This window comes from Macrobrachium rosenbergii, chromosome 23 (genome assembly GCF_040412425.1).
Source record: "Macrobrachium rosenbergii isolate ZJJX-2024 chromosome 23, ASM4041242v1, whole genome shotgun sequence".
Taxonomy (NCBI): domain Eukaryota; kingdom Metazoa; phylum Arthropoda; class Malacostraca; order Decapoda; family Palaemonidae; genus Macrobrachium; species Macrobrachium rosenbergii.
Window position 1 is genome coordinate 10825147 of NC_089763.1, and position 16454 is coordinate 10841600.

At 37.6% G+C, this 16454-nt stretch overlaps 2 protein-coding genes across 2 annotated transcripts in view; one reads left to right on the forward strand and one right to left on the reverse strand.

Moving 5' to 3' along the window:
• Window positions 1–9542, forward strand: part of kdn (knockdown) — a 40240-nt gene extending 30698 nt beyond the window's left edge. The window contains exons 5-8 of the mRNA XM_067125248.1: window positions 4700–4899; window positions 5959–6091; window positions 6225–6428; window positions 7612–9542. Of these exons, the coding sequence (XP_066981349.1) occupies window positions 4700–4899; window positions 5959–6091; window positions 6225–6428; window positions 7612–7893 (819 nt within the window). The 3' untranslated portion in view covers window positions 7894–9542. The remainder of the gene's footprint in view (window positions 1–4699; window positions 4900–5958; window positions 6092–6224; window positions 6429–7611) is intronic.
• Window positions 9543–10947: 1405 nt separating this feature from the next.
• Window positions 10948–15278, reverse strand: LOC136851272 (uncharacterized). The gene is made up of 4 exons (XM_067125250.1): window positions 15150–15278; window positions 13110–13303; window positions 12300–12396; window positions 10948–11963 (listed from the first exon to the last, which is right to left on the reverse strand). Exons 2-4 carry the CDS (start codon window positions 13290–13292, stop codon window positions 11794–11796), a joined length of 450 nt encoding a protein of 149 aa, XP_066981351.1. The 5' UTR covers window positions 13293–13303; window positions 15150–15278; the 3' UTR covers window positions 10948–11793.
• Between the last annotated feature and the right edge of the window lie 1176 nt (window positions 15279–16454).

Sequence of the window (16454 nt, forward strand, 5' to 3'; positions counted from 1 at the left end):
TAAACACATAGCTATAGTTCTAACTTGCACGGTAGCCTTTATTTAAAAAATCGTGGTAGCGCTTTGATAGTTTAGTCTAGGTGACAAGCCCTGCCTGCCAATGGGAGTACTGGAAATGACTTAGCAGAAAATCTCATTTTGTTTCTGCCGGCTCTTAAGTAACATCGGAGGGTTTGCTGCAGCCTTGTTTCCTGATTTTCAGTTGTATGGCTGGATTTTGGTGAAGTATTATCACTTATTTTAGTAGCCCTCAGGCTTTAATAGCTTTCAGGATAATTTTTTCTAGTTCTTTGGTTATTAATATGTGTGATTCAAGTTCACCTATTTTCGCTACTGTAGCGAAAGTTGCAAACAAGATTAGTCAATCCTCATATGATTCTCATACAATTTGCCGTAAATGTAGGGGCAGAAATATAGTAGGGAGAAAGACTTCTGCTAAATATGAAGGTTGGCAAGAGTGGAAGGTACTTAATCTCAACTAGACAAGTTAGAGAGAGAGAGAGAAAGGAAAGCATTCTCTAGAGCCGATAAATGAGCTTCCCTTACCCAAGAATTCTACCCTAGCCTAGGTTAGAAGATAGCTCTGCTATTCCTTCTTCCCCCCCTTACCACCTTTTTCTCCTGCTACTAGCCCTCCTACTTTTAATCCACTTACTCCCACGCCTGGCTCCCTTGCCTCCAACCCTTGCCATTGCCAGTCTCTTTCCCAATTAGAGCTAATAGATTGTTTGAATCACTGAATATAGATATACAAGTACCTCCAACAGTGAAGTTACCACCCCATTGGACTATGAATAAAATAAGGACTTGCACTCAGTTGAAATATTTATCAAAATTATACACTCAGTTGAAATATTTATCAAAAAGTTCGTCATATACCCCAGAACACCATAGACAAAAAAACCATAGATCATATAAGACGAAAGCATTCGTGATTACGCGATTTATACAGATGGGTCTAAATCCCAACATGGAGTAGGATATGCAGCTATATCCCAGAACAAGTCATATCAGTTATCTTTGCCTAATAATGCTGCCTCAGTCTTCACAGCAGAGTTATGTGCAATTGCAGTAGCCATCAAAATTATAAAGCAAGTAACATTCAATAATTTTGTTATTTTTAGCGACTCAAGAAGCGCTATAGAAGCCGTTCAAGGTTACTACTCAAAAAATAATATTGTACAGGAAATTAAATATGAACTCCACAAATTGTATAATGATGGAAAAAATATTGAAATACATGGGCAGGGATTAAAGGAAATGAGGAAGCTGATAAAGCAGCTAAAGAAGCAGTCTGCATGGCAAGAACAAATATAAAATCCCAATTAGTGATTACATAACAGATATAAAAACAATCATTATAAATAAATGGCAAAACATATGGAACGAGGAACCTATAAATAATAAGTTGAAACATAAAATCCAGCGTTGGAAAATGGAGCTCATCATGTCAGAGAGAGAGACAAACACAAGTAATTCTGACGCGTCTGCGAATAGGCCATACTCGTTTGACACATGGACACTTGATGAACAGTCCATGTGGCCCTCCTCCCGAATGCCCAGAATGCAAAGTGTTGATAACAGTCAAACGTGTTGTGCGACTGTCCAAAATATAATCAACAGCGAGTATCAACCTTTGGAAATAAATCAATGGGGGAAATTTTATCAGAATCTTATACATTTTCAGTCATCCCAATTTTATCTTTCATTAAGAAGTGTAACTTGATAGACAAAATATAAATCCAAGTAAATAATGAAAATACAGAAGCCTGTCGGGCGTTTAAAAAAAAAAATTGTAATTGAATTTTAGTTTTAGATTTTTATGAAATTTTATTTTATTCTTTTTAATCTTTAATTTTTTTTGTATGCATGGAAACGAGCAAATGTATTTATTGTATACATGCGTTTCAGAGTAAAGCATATGTGTTATACAGTTTTTTTTCTTTTAAACTTCATTTTCATTTATTTATTCATCATCATGCGAATGACCTGTTTGGTCCCAGTTCTAGGCCTATGGCCTAGACCTGGCATTTCATCCTAATCCTTCGGGCCAGCCCTATAAGAGCTGATTAGTCAGCTCAGTGGTCTGGTTAAACTATTTTAATAATAATAATCGAGTCTAGCTTTAGCAAGAATTTAACCTAGTAGTGATACAGTGAAGTGGAGGAGGTGGCTACTACCCTAGACCAAGGTCACTGTCATACTTCCTTCAAACTGAGAGAAGACTTACCGAAAGTCCAATGGAGGCCTAGTCGGTTGGCCCACGGGTAGTTGCCCCCTCTGTCAAACCTGTTGGTCGTTCCCAGGTATTGGCAGACTGCCACTGGAAAGGCATCCTGCCTGTTCTCCTAGACGAAGGTCCCTGTCATACTCCCCTAAACCTGGGAGTAGGCATAATGGAGGTCCAAGGGAGGCCAGTGGGGTTTGCCCACTGGTAGTCGCCCCCTCAGTTGATCCTGTTGATCGCCCCCAGGCTTCGACAGACAGCCGTTGGGAAGACGTCTCTGTGGATGTGCGTCAGTTGTCGTCCGACTCTCAAGAATCCAGCCCAGACTTGGAGGCTCCGCAAGCGCTTTCTAGATTTGTCTTGTCCATTGAAGAGGCGCACAGGAGGAAGCATAGGAATCCATCTTTTCTCCTACTATCTCTCTGCCTTGAAGTAGGGTGTCGAATTTTTGGGCCCCAGGGGGGTACAGTGTACCTGGAGTACCAGTCTCAGTGGATGGGTTGTTGTGTTTTCAGAGTAGGTGAAAGTATTATCTGGTTATTTTATTCTGGTACTGCGCCCAGGGTTAGGGCACCTTTAGTAAGCTTTGTTAGCCATCGGGCATATCCTTTGCTGCAAAGCCCCCACCAAAGTAGAGGCACTTCACGGCTATACCGCTACGCCACTAGAGGTTAAGATGAGCATCAACCAAAGGCAGTAATTACTTGCAGTGGCTCTTCTCTGACCAAACAAGGAAACAACAAGCATTGTCTTCAATGCTAGCAACTTTTCTATTTCCAAGTCATTACCATAACTTAATGTTTTGGAGTAGGTTCTGTCCATGCATCCCACCTCCTGTCATGTGGGATTCAGCTATGTAATTACTATAAGTAACTTATATGTAAAAGTTATTTTCTTGATAAAATTGAGTTTCATATATACTTTCCAAGTAATTATGGATTGGAGTCCTCCCTCCTCCCCTCTCATGGACACAAGGGCACAAACAGCATGAGGTTTTCTGCTAAGTGGTTTCCAATATTCCCATTGGTGGGCGGGGCTTGTCACCTACACTAAACTATTGAAGTGCTACTGCGATTTTTTAAATGAAGGCTGCTGCGCGAGTTAGAACTATAGCTATGTAATTACGTAGTAAGTATATATGGAACTTAATTTTATCAGGAAAATAACATTTTTCAACAGTGACTTCCATAAATGAGAATAAACTTAATCATTATTCATCCTTCACTCAGTGGAGAGGAAAGTGTCAAAGTATGTCACTAAATTTATGGTTGTAGCTGTGGCAGAAGAAACAAATAATGTGCAGGCCACGTTTTGGAAGAGCCAAAAGCAACGTCCGATACTGGCAAAATCACACCTTTAATTCATTTATAAATAAAGTAAATTGCATTTTTAAACTCTGCTTTGATAATTTACAACAAGAAAATGAATCTCTGAGATGTGTTTCATTTAGCAACTAGTGGCTGTGATGATGTTGGGAAAATGCAGTTGGCTGATGATTTTAAGAATGTAAACTTTAGCAAAGTGCAAATGACGCATGTTTGCTATGTTCATAAATTAAAATATGACAGTAATGCATGAAATATAATTGTATACGGTATGTAAAACAACAGTTTTACTAAAATTATCGTTATTCTTAATACAACTGTATTATTGGACTTTTGCAAATAGATATGCCAGTGTAACAGCCTAACTGGGCCAGTAATCTCTCTCTCTCTCTCTCTCTCTCTCTCTCTCTCTCTCTCTCTCTCTCTCTCTCTCTCTCTCTCTCATGCAGATTTAAAGAAATAGAAGCAGCAGAATTTCAGGTTTTTGCTGAAAACAAAAACCAGAAAATTTTAAAGTGCCGAAAAACAGTGAAGGGTACGAGGAGATCAGAGTTTGAGTGTGCTTATAAAGAGGTTTAAGCTCCAACATAGCGAAGGTGTAAGTATTTCCAGAGAGATGCTTATGGAGCATGCCAGAATTTTGCTAAGGAACTAAACCTAACAAATGACTGATTATTCATAAGCTTTGTTCTACTTTTGATAACATCACTATATATGTGGGATGAGTTGGCAAGACTGTTTACATAGGGGTTTTTTAGGGTGATTTCTATCATCTGGGATTTTCTGTGGTCCGGCTGTGGCCTGGTCCCAAGGGTGTCGGTTTAAGAGGTCGGACTACTGTATTCACGTAGATATACAAACTCCATCTCTGGTGAAGTCAAAGCCCTTGAACCTGGCACTGGTACATCCCAATTGCTGTGGCATTTGCTTCTCCCTGGGAAGCAGTGGTTCAATAATAAAGACTGGGGCTTATATATATATCTATGAAAATTTCAAATTATCTAAAGCTTCCCACCCCGAATCTCATTTCTCCAATGGGTGGGAATTACCAGTGTACTGTATATCAATTTTATGTAGTTGCTGTAGCATAAAAGTAGTATCTATTTTCCAAGACATTATGGTGATGAGTACATTTTATATCTTATAGCTGTGCTTTGATGACTCCATGGATTTGATTGCTAAACTACCCACAGTAGCTGCTACTATTTACCGTAATTTGTATCGAGATGGAACCAGCATCGGTGCAATTGACCCTGCAAAGGATTGGTCTGCAAACTTCACTGCTATGTTGGGATACGATGACCCACAGTTCACCGAACTTATGCGACTATATCTTACTATTCATAGGTAGGAAGATTATATAAATATTTTGACTCATTTCTGTTTTATTAACTTGCCATTGGCAGATTAGGAAAATACTCAGGTGTATATGATGTGTCCATGTGATTTCAAGCTACAACTCTTTTTGCCTTTCAGCTTTTAATTTGTTCCATGTCCTCTCATCAACCTAACTTAGCATGTTAAACTTAACCTTAAGCCGTAGGAAAGTTTTAGTATTGTTAAGATAACTGTATTTAGGACAATCAAAACTTACCTTATAAAACGTTTCTGCTGAAATTCTAGTACAGCACTTTCCATAAATTTAATAAAAGACAATAACCAGCATATTGTAGTGCTGTTTACACCAGTCGGGCAAACAAAATATTGTGGAATATGTTTCTAACAGTTAATAGTACATTTTTGTTCATATATCTAAATATCAGTCATAAGGAGGATTGTTTGAAATAATGTAATATATACACAGATGACTACTTTCATATGTTAGGCCTAATATGTATTATAAGTAATGCAAGTATTTTTCAGTTCAAGGCATGCACAAGTCATAGAACGCAGTCTAAACATAGTTGTATTCAATAGGCAAGAGTTTAAGCCAGAGTAATTCAGAACTTATTCAGCAGGGTGGGATGTCTGGGGTAGGGAGTGCTTGTTGTTGAGTATGAGCACATTAACTGCCTGTTTGATTATCATACAGTATTGTTTTTATTAATTGTTTTTAGCACATACAGTAATTATAAAAATAGTTTAGTACAGCACTCTAATTATGAAAAATTGATTGGTACAGTAATTTTAAAAATAGTTAATTATAAAAAATAGTTTGATGAAACCATTTGAATCATTTGTAATGTTTTGATGTAAGCATTAAGTTTGATTTCAGTTCAGTTAGAAAACATTAGAATTAGAAATACAGAAAACCTTAAGTATAAACCAGGAATGAAAACTATGAAACAAACATTATAACTATTGTGCAAAGTAAACTTAGTACTAAAGTTATGAAGTGGTATGACACTTAGTACTTTGACATATGTGTTGTACAACTTTTAAGATTTCGTCTTTTCTCTTTGTCAGTGATCATGAAGGTGGCAATGTCTCTGCACATACAACCCATCTTGTCGGATCTGCCTTGTCTGACCCATACCTCTCATTTGCTGCTGGTATGAATGGGCTTGCTGGACCATTGCATGGTTTAGCCAACCAGGAGGCAAGTACTGTCTGCTGTTTCATGGAGCACCAAAATTTTTTGACTTGCATATAGCTTTCTCTATGTATGTATTCGAATTTTCTGGATGTTTTTAACAGAGGGTTATTGAAAGATAATTTTATCCATGTAACAGGTACTACTTTGGTTAACCAAGTTACGTTCTGATATCGGCGATGATGTAACGGAAGACCAGCTGAAGGAGTTCATTTGGAAGACCTTGAAATCAGGCCAGGTTGTTCCAGGATATGGACATGCCGTTCTACGTAAAACAGATCCAAGGTACACGTGTCAGCGAGAGTTTGCTCTCAAGCATCTTCCCGATGACAAGATGTTCAAGGTTAGTTTATATGATTGCGCTTTATGCTAAAGGCCTGACTAACCCCCCCTCTCTCTCTCTCTCTCTCTCTCTCTCTCTCTCTCTCTCTCTCTCTCTCTCTCTCTTTTATTGAGAGTAAGGTAGCAATTTATAATGATAGAAATGCATTGATAACAGTTTAACCATAAGTGGCAAATGTGACAGTCATACTTGATAGCCATTCTTGTGTCAAATTGTGGTTCTCATGTATGGTATTGTCCCACCACCGATGCTTTAATGTAAACATCACAATGTGTTGTAGGCAGGAATGTCTTGAGGCAAGAATTTTCAGGCATATTTTTGTTTTTTAATTTTCCAGTTCTTACAAGTACAGTAATGGGTACAATGTACTGTATATGTTGCAGGAGAATTGTTAAAAGTACAAGATGATGCAGATTATGTAGTAAAATAACGGATTTCATGGATTTATCTTTTTGATGGATTGAACATGAATTTTGCAAAGGAAAACTGAATTTTTCAAGGCTGAAATCGTTAATAAATTTTTGCAAATTGTTTTTGAAATTAAATTATCCAAATTATGCTATGCTTACGTGCATTAATACTGAACATTGCATGTAAAATCACGCATCTTGGAAGAGTGTTGTGGCCTTCAATTCATGCCGAAAGACCATTTCTCCCTAGCACCTTACAAGTACAGAGAATTTTAAGTGTTTAAGACCTCCAGCTTGAATGCTTTTTGCCTTTTACAATCTAGCTGTTCCATTTGATCTCTCCCCACATAATTGTGTGACTTCTTTAACTTTACTTGGCACCAGTCTTCACAAAATGTTGAAGATACTTGGCTCTCTCTTACATCTTTTAACAAGTTGCCAAGGACAGTGCTATTTTAGGTTGGTAATAATAATGATGATAAACATTTTAGAATATGTAATTTTATGTTTCAGTGTAGTTTTTTATTAGTTTTTGGTCCACAGTACCATTAATATGAATGTTGTTATTTGAGAGCATTTTGTTATAAATTGATGTTCAAGAATAATTCTGGGATGACCTCTGGACCCATGTCAATGAAATTTTTTTTTTTTTTTTTTTTTACTTAGTTACCATTTTATTTAAAATTTTTATTAAATTTTTCAAAGACCTCTTAAGTATCAGAATGATGGATTGTGATTGATTACTTAGAACTATCACAAATTATTTTTTGCAGCTGGTGGCGAAAGTCTACAATGTAGTACCCCCAATTCTCACAGAATTGGGCAAGGTGAAGAACCCATGGCCAAATGTTGATGCCCACTCAGGTGTCTTACTGCAGCATTATGGTATGACTGAGATGAACTATTACACGGTGCTATTTGGCGTTTCTCGAGCACTAGGTGTTCTCTCTTCTCTCGTCTGGGACCGTGCTCTTGGCCTTCCTATTGAGAGGCCTAAGTCCATGAGCACAGAAGGTTTAATGAAATTAGTTGGTGCTGCTGCCAAGGCTGGATAAGAAGTCCTCAATTCTTTTGTTAAGTTTTTGTTATCCATCACATGTTAGTATCATACAGTGGGTTATGAGATTGTAGGACTGAATCGGTAATAATTCCCTCTTGACAGAGGAATATTTGATATCAATTGTAAAGTCAAAGAAAGTTTTGCTATGGAATTCAGATCAAAGTCAATAAACTGTTGACAGCCTTTTGGTGTGCACTAGCTTTTTTTTTTCATGTTATGTATACAATTATGCATTCATCTTTACATTCAAATCACATCAAACATTTTTTCGTAACTGTATAGAAACAAAATATTTTTTGAACAATATTGTATATTTTGTAAAATTTTTAGAAGGGCCTTTGCAAACAACTTTGCTATTCCCAGTTTTGGGAAACTGCTGCTTGTGTACTACTAAATGTGATATATTTTGAGGTACATCTTGTACTGGAAGTGAGATAACATCACAGTGTGAACCAAAAAGTATTAAACACCAGATACACAGCTAACGAAATTACATGATTTTATGCCTTTTTATTTATTGCTTTTATGTTTATAATGGTTTGAACCCAGCCCTAAATTATTTACAAAATACTCTGTGTTTGTCCTAATGTTGACATTAAGTTAAGCCAGAGGTGATTTTGCTGCATCCAATTGAACACTAGTGTTAGCGCTGCTCATCACTGACACTTGTTTATACCTATCTTGTTCTTGTGTGGTTATTGAAAGCCTTCCTTGTCCTTAACCTAGTGAACACATTTGATGTAGAGAAAAAGCCTTTTTAAACATACATTAGTATTTCACACCAACACGCATCAGGCGTTTTCAGAAATTGAAATGTAAATAATTGTATATTTTGGTAAGTGTCTAGAACTTCCAAGTATGTATAAGGAGTACAAAATTATAAAAAAAATGTTTAGTAACCGTAATGTATTGTTTCTTATTCCCCCTTTTAATATCTTAGTACAGTATTAATGAAATATATGTGCATATTCTTGTAAATACATACAGGTGTGAATAAGGAAGACCTCAATGTAACCTCCATCAAGTGCCATCTCATAGCCAATGAATCAAATCAGAAAATGTACCAATTAATTTAAGTTGGAGCTATTTGTAAGATACTGGAGACATTTTTTTCTTCTCAGTGTCTAGATTTTTTTTCTTTTCTTGGTGCTTGTAGAGCAAAGTATCGAGAATTTTAACTTAGTTATTGACATCACAGACTCTGCACTTTTAAACATGAAATTTCAGGGAAGTGCAGTCAGAACAGAGAAGGTCTCTTGTATATGTTATCAGTCTGTTGTTGTTATGAAATTCTTTGTGAAGTCCAGCCTTGCATTTATTGTTATTGGCTTTATGTTTTTATCCCAAGTAAGGTCCACAGGATGTGAAAACTTAGTTTCTTGTTGGTAGGGAAGTAGTAGAAGTATAAAGACATAGATTAGAAACTGAAATGAACACCCATAAAATAGGGTATGATATGGTGAAAAGTACTGTACTGAAAATTGTCCCAATTTAGTACACATGAATTGACAGATTTTTCCCTTGGTTGGAAGGTACAGCATGACTAGTTTATATAGTGTTTTTTCAGAATTACAGGATGAGCTGTTGCATAATCAGCACAGCCAGATTGTATAGTTACCTTGTACATGAAAGTTACCGAACTATTCCAGTGTTTGCATTTCCTACTTCTAGATTGTTTCCAGGTAATGTGTCATACAATATGCAGACCATCAGAGCCCCAGACTTATCCAGGATTTGGCATTTTAATTATTAATGTCATCTGCCTTTGCTAAAAATGAATGACAGTTTTTCAAATATAGGGAGAAGAAAGTTTTCCTAGAAGTGTGTTCATGTTTTTATTGAAATAACACTTTTTTTAACATTGAAGCAATTCTGTTTTGTCTTGGGATAGTCAGATTTTTTTTATTTTTCACATATTTTGATGAACAGCCCACATGACCGAATCCTTGTATGCAGTCAAATCTTGAATAATGTCAAAACATTTAATCAACAGAAAATATCAAGTCTTGGCGACAAATCCATAAAAGAAATTATCAGGAACTTTGGTGTTTTTCAGTTTATATAATTACCAAATTTTCAGAGAACTGTAGGTTGGCAAATAAAATATGAAAAATATTAAAAATAAACCCTTCAGGCCAACCCCATAGGAGTTGACACTTGGTGTCATGGGTCAACTGCCCAGTTGTATTAATTGACAGCATTCCTTATTATGTATGGTCTATTAAGTTATGCAAGATTTGAATTAATATAGAATTTAGGCCAAGCACTGGGACCAATTAGGTCATTCAGCGCTGAAATGGAAATTTGACTGTAAAGGGTTTGAAAGGTGTAACAAGTAGAAAAATCTTACCTTGCAGCTGCACTATGAATCAATTGTTAGGAGCGGATGGAAAGTAAGATGGAAGAAGAGAATATGAAAGGAGGTACAGTAAAAGGAATGAAAGGGGTTGCAGCTAGGGGCCAAAGGCACGCTGCGAAGAACCTTAAGTAATGCCTACAGTGCACTGCATGAGTTGCACTGACGGCACTGCCTCCTTATGGCGAGTGGTTGCAAGAGCATTGGTGAATACTGATCCCATATTCTGATTTTTATTAACATTCTTTTCATATCTTTGGGAGACAGTATTCTGATTTTTTTATTAACTGTATATATAGATTCAATTTCACATAGTTACAATCTTGGAATGGCCACGAGAGATTTAAAAAGTGAAAAGCGATGCAGAAATTACTAGCCAGCTCAAGTAATGCTTAGGAGTACAGTACTGGACGTATGAGAATATTCCCAGTCTCGATGAGAGCCTTTGTCAAATTCCATGCCTTGTATTTAGGAAATTAATTAAAATTCATTGTATGATACACATGTGTCTTCAAAAGAAAATACTCTGGCACTACAGCTGTATTTTCTTAAATTTTCCTGTTAGCGTTAATCTCTTTTTGCTAGATTAACCTGGCCTTGTGTTTGCGTGGGCTCTCGCTCTGATGAATAGCCCATGATGTTATGGTCTGCAGTGAAGGCCCACAGTTGTAGAGGAATATTTCAAGTCTCTGCTAAAAGGTTTTATATTTTATTGACAATTATTAAAGCAACAACGGTTTAGATGAGAAAATATCTTTTGATAGAATATAAAAAAGCTCTGTATTCAGTACAGTTTCACACATTTCCACTCACACAAGCGACAAATGGAGCCAACATAAGGAGCTGTTGTAGAAGGTATCTATTGACGTAAACGGGAACCATTTTTCATGTCTGGACCAAAGTTGGCTTATTATACAGAAACTATAGTAACAATCGGAAAGAAAAACAACCAAAATATTGCAAACGAGGTAAGCTAATCCACTAGAGATGAACTAATGGTTAATGGTGAAACCATTTTCTTTTTTACAATTATAACATAATACAACAAAATCTTTCCAGTCTTAAACACTTACACGATATGCAAAAAATCTTTCATTCGAGACAATATCGCCAACCACTTTTCATGGTGATACCTAGCAGCTAATAAGAAATCATTTCCAATCGGGCCATCAAGTTTATTTTTATAAAAAGAAAAAGTCAGCGTCAAGTCTGATTGCTTACTGCTTTGTACCGCCAGTAAAGAGATCCGCCGTCAAACATTTAGTGGAAGGGGAGCCGCAACTTGAAAAGTATTAAAGATTGGCCTACGTTTATTCTAATATTGCTTACCCACATTAGGCCATCACTCAGACTTGACACAGTTAAAATCACGATTGATTCAATTGGTTTCAAATCCCAGGGAAAGACAATTTGCTTATGTAGAAATCTCTCAATATCAACCTTATACTCAATGTGGCTCCCCTAAACTGGCTCGAGTTGTAACGGACACGTTTGATCTAACGGCAAGTTATGTTTCCGTCATTCTTTTCTTTTATCTGTTTAGAAGCATCTTTTGAAGGCGGCTGTGCAGAAAGGGACCAGCTGTGGTGTGTTGCACTGCTGACACGAGGAGGCAACCTCTCGACAGCAGAGGAAGTGGTCACGGCAGCATATGGGCCATTCGGAGGGGGACAGAGAATCACATCCCTGACGACATCTTAAACACTGTCCTGTTATAAAGAAGAAATAGGAATTAACTATACAACATTTAAGTTTCAATATGCATCGAGCGCTCTTAAAAATAATAAAAAAAGGCTTGTAAGAGAAACGCTATCCTCTTGAAGGGATGATGAACGCAAGGTATCTCAGATGGCATCATGTTCGAAGTGAAGTCGTCCGGATTAAAAGCGTTCCCAGACTGCATAGTCATTTTTCATTTTGTTGTTATTTAATAAATACCAGGGTTCATGCTAGCAATGCGCACCAAAAATGCTTCAACAATCGATCAAATCTAACGATAAGGTTACCAGTAATAAGGCAAAGTAAATAAAAAAAAAAAAACTCACCACTTGTGCAGGTGAGGGCATCCAGAGCCAACTGCTGCCTGCAGGAGAAACCTCTTTGTCCTCTGGGGCAAGGGCTCTTACCAATCTCATTCGTAGCCTTTTGTGAGAGAAGAAAAATGTTAAAGCCATAATTCTGCATTTAATTAGCGATGTGGTGTGTCCGAATTGTGTCTGTGGAGTGAGTAGGTACTGAGGAACCACGAACTTGTCAGTTTATAGGAATAACTTTGTTTCAGTTAAGAAAAACCTTGGATTCGTGCAACGACAGGGAATCATCAATTTTTTGGTATTAAATCATAACTTCTGTTAATAAAAAAAAGTGGGTCCCGTGGAATAAAATTGTCATTTATATATTCTAATGGAAGGCGCTTCCTGGATGACAGAATGCCAACGGTGATGCTGAACAAGGCTATTCTCATAAATAATTAGCTGAGTGATCGTCATAATAACTTCAACAAACCACATGCTATGAAGATAACGTCATCGAGTCCATTTTACTTTTTACCATAATAATAATAATAACTATTAATAAAACGTAGGGGTAATTCTACTTTTATTTTTTATGAATTTCATCTAATCTTCGTTTGTTTAACCGTAAATTCTACTTAGAACATAAAAAAATCTCCATTCCCATAAACTGAACCTTGACTACGCCGGTGATTAAGACAGTTAATGCTAGTAACAATGACTCTCTCTCGGACTAAAAGCTCCCCAAACGAGAAGTACTGGAGTTTGTTTACGTTGATTCAGTCAGTCACCCAACTTACAATTCCAGTTCGGGTGGTTCTCTACTGCTTTGACTCAACTTACCGATGGTGCAGGTCTTTTCGGGACATCGGGATCTGGGAGATTAGGGATGGCAGAGGCCCTGCGTGGAGTTTGGGAAGTGACGGTTTCCGGTCCGATTTCCGTGCCGAAGGAGAAAGAGAAGCTCTGTCCCTCGGACCAGGATAAGCAGCACCCCACCAACAACACGATCTGAAGCACCTGCATTTTCAGCGTTTCTGCCAAAGAAGATAATGATGAAGGACATATAACATAAATGATAGATGAGGTAACCGTGTGAATTTCTTGGTTTTGTTTTTAGAGGCCCTCACTCGGTCCATGACGCCTGTCCCATTTGTCTGTCAGTTAAAGTTTTGATAAAAGGGACCCTCTCTCTCTCTCTCTCTCTCTCTCTCTCTCTCTCTCTCTCTCTCTCTCTCTCTCTCTCTCTCGTCAAATAAATTAAATGTCACTTGCCATGATAATTCAGGTTACGGAATTAAGAGAGAAGAATAATACGTTTAGCGATGTTTTAAAATTTCACACTCGTAAAACCGGCACAAGCACGAAAATTTGTGACGCTCTTTTAGATGCAATCGTTTAAAATGGCGCTGTCTGTTTTTATCTTTATGTCTAAAGTAAGAATTGTATGAAAGAAGAGAAGACATAAATAGCATTTATTGCTTTATTCAATCTATAAGTGCCTTCAAGCAGTCGCTGGATTTATATAGAAAATAACTTACCATACAATATATATATATATATATATATATATATATATATATATATATATATATATATATATATATATATATATATATATATATATATATCAGTAAAACGACCTGTAGGTACAGCTTTCGATGTCGTTAAACCATATTACCCCATGTGGCTTACATATTACCCCTGTGAATGTGGTCTGATTTTGCTTGTCAGAAAGGTCAAATATGTTGCAAGGGTTACTGTTGAAGGCCGTCGGTGGGCGCGCACATGTGCGTGCGTGTTTGTATGTCGAAAGCTCAAATGAGTTTTCATTGTGAGACTCGAGGCAAAAATAATGAAATCTTATGACGCATTGATCAGGCGGCCGCCGCCCCCCCCCCCAAACCTTTAAACCCCCACCACCCTCACTCCCACTCCCGTTTCAGTTGAAATGTTCGAGGTCAGGATTCAGATCCAAGATGTCTCTTCATCTTGATGCTGAGCCAGAAGGGAAAAGGTTAAGGCAGTTTCTCCCCCTACGAATATTCCGTGTGAAAGGACAGAACATTCATGTGGACGCGTTTTAACATGTGGATATTGCTTTATTTTCCAGGACCCACAAGACAGTTTGGATTTATGACTTATGCATCATAAGAAGGAGTAGACCACCTGTTAACTCAAAGATTTTAGATTCAGAAACTTTGCGGCATGTCAGACATTTTTCAAGATATGAGAGACTACGAAGACGAAGTCTAAGGAATGTAAATATAAAGGACAGTGTGCTATATATGGTTAATTTAATATTTGAAAGCAAGAGGTTAATTCATGTGCTTTACATTATATATCTGCGGTAGACTGTCTCATAGTTAAATTAAAAGGGGAAACTTCCTATTACTGTGATGTTGTTTTAAAGTCAATGAGGTGGGTCAAGAATAGTGGAAAAAGCACTCTCGTATAGCCTACACACGAGAAATATTAAACTCCTTAAAAGACAACTGATTTCAATTCCGTTCGCAGTTTAAATAAGTTTTAAACATTCTTGGGACCTAACAGAGTGTTAGCTTATGAATAATAATAATAGTCAACACGCCATAATGTCGTGTTACAATTTTAAAGAAGGGAAGTTGCAACACCTTTGCCCTCTCATGGTATGTTTGAAATTGTTTAACCTTTCCCACCGATTTTATCGATGCTGTGGCACCCTTTCGGTCATTTTGGAAAGCTTATCATTGTCTCAGCGACGTTTCCGTCACAAGATGGTCGCAAGCATACAGTTATGTCTTCAAAGACAACGAGTTTCACTTGGAAGGATGTCTATCAAGGAAGCAAGCGTGACAGATAAGAGAGAGATTCAGGCAAGAAATTCGGAGCAGTGTTTCTCACCTGTTGCAAAGGTGTTGCCCCGACTGGCAAGGAGGGATAGCGGGTCTTCGGCCTCAGGCGGACTTCTCAAGGACGAGATCTGGAGCAGAACGCCAACTTGGCCGCTCAGGACTATCTCAAGGTGGACCACTACGCCCTTGTTTCTCCTTAAAAGAGCGATTTTCCTCCCCCCCTTTGTTTTTTACTTTTGTTTTCGAGATCCCTCTTTCCTCCAACGTCCTTTTACGAAAATAGTTTAAATCCTATTGTGCTTCCTGTAGGATATTATTTGCTTTCGGTAACACGGACGCCATTTCATCCACGACCAGTCACAAACATTCAAAATCATGGAGTTTTCTCTTCGGCTTCTATTTTTCTTACAGATTTCTTTAATTACAATCCTTTTTTAGACTTAACGTACGCTTTCATCTGCCTGTCGTTCCTGGTTTCATTGATTCTCAGTTCTGTCCTTTTGACAACTATTTCTCGCTTTGAAAAGTTGTCTTTTCTTAGAAATACTTTTAGCCATTTATAGTCTTTCTTTTCTCAACAGTGCTGTCACACTCTCGCAAGTCTCTGAAACTTCTAACCGAAAACATCAGCTAGCCTAATCCATTTTCCAATCACTTTGCAACTACTTTATAATAGTGGAAGGATTAACGAATTATAAATATCTTCATTATCAACATTATCAAGAGCAAAAAGAATAAATTAAAACATTATCTTAAGTAGAACGCACGTTCATATGCCGATTCATTATTTCTCCGGAAAACAAATCATTGCCGCCATACGAAACATCTGGATGGCCTGGCTTGTCAGAATGGGCCAAGGAAGTGACCGGTTGTCTTGGGTGAAAAGTGACCTTGCTTGCGTCGAGTGCAAAACCAGTTCCAGTGGCCCGCTTGTCGTAACTATCACTTTGATGTCGACGGAGTTCTGTAAACTAATCGACCGGCTGTTTTTTTCTCTCTCTCTCTCTCTCTCTCTCTCTCTCTCTCTCTCACACACACACACACACACACACACACACACACACACACACACACACACACACACACACACAAACTACCACGTATGTCAACAAGGGAACCAGACTTCAAAGAATACAGTTGTGTAAACGAAGTTGTCAAATCCACGAGTTTCATCTCTTTGCGAAACATAGGCCTATATCACTAAAAATATCAATTTCCATCTTGCTTCGTCAGGAGTTTCCTCTCCTGAACGAGGTGTTAATGGTTTTGTCGTTGGTTTTTATTGCTAGGTGTTCTTTGACCGCCGATGTTAATGAAAAAGGTCGTCTCTTTTGTTGTTCTTATTGTGGTTTCC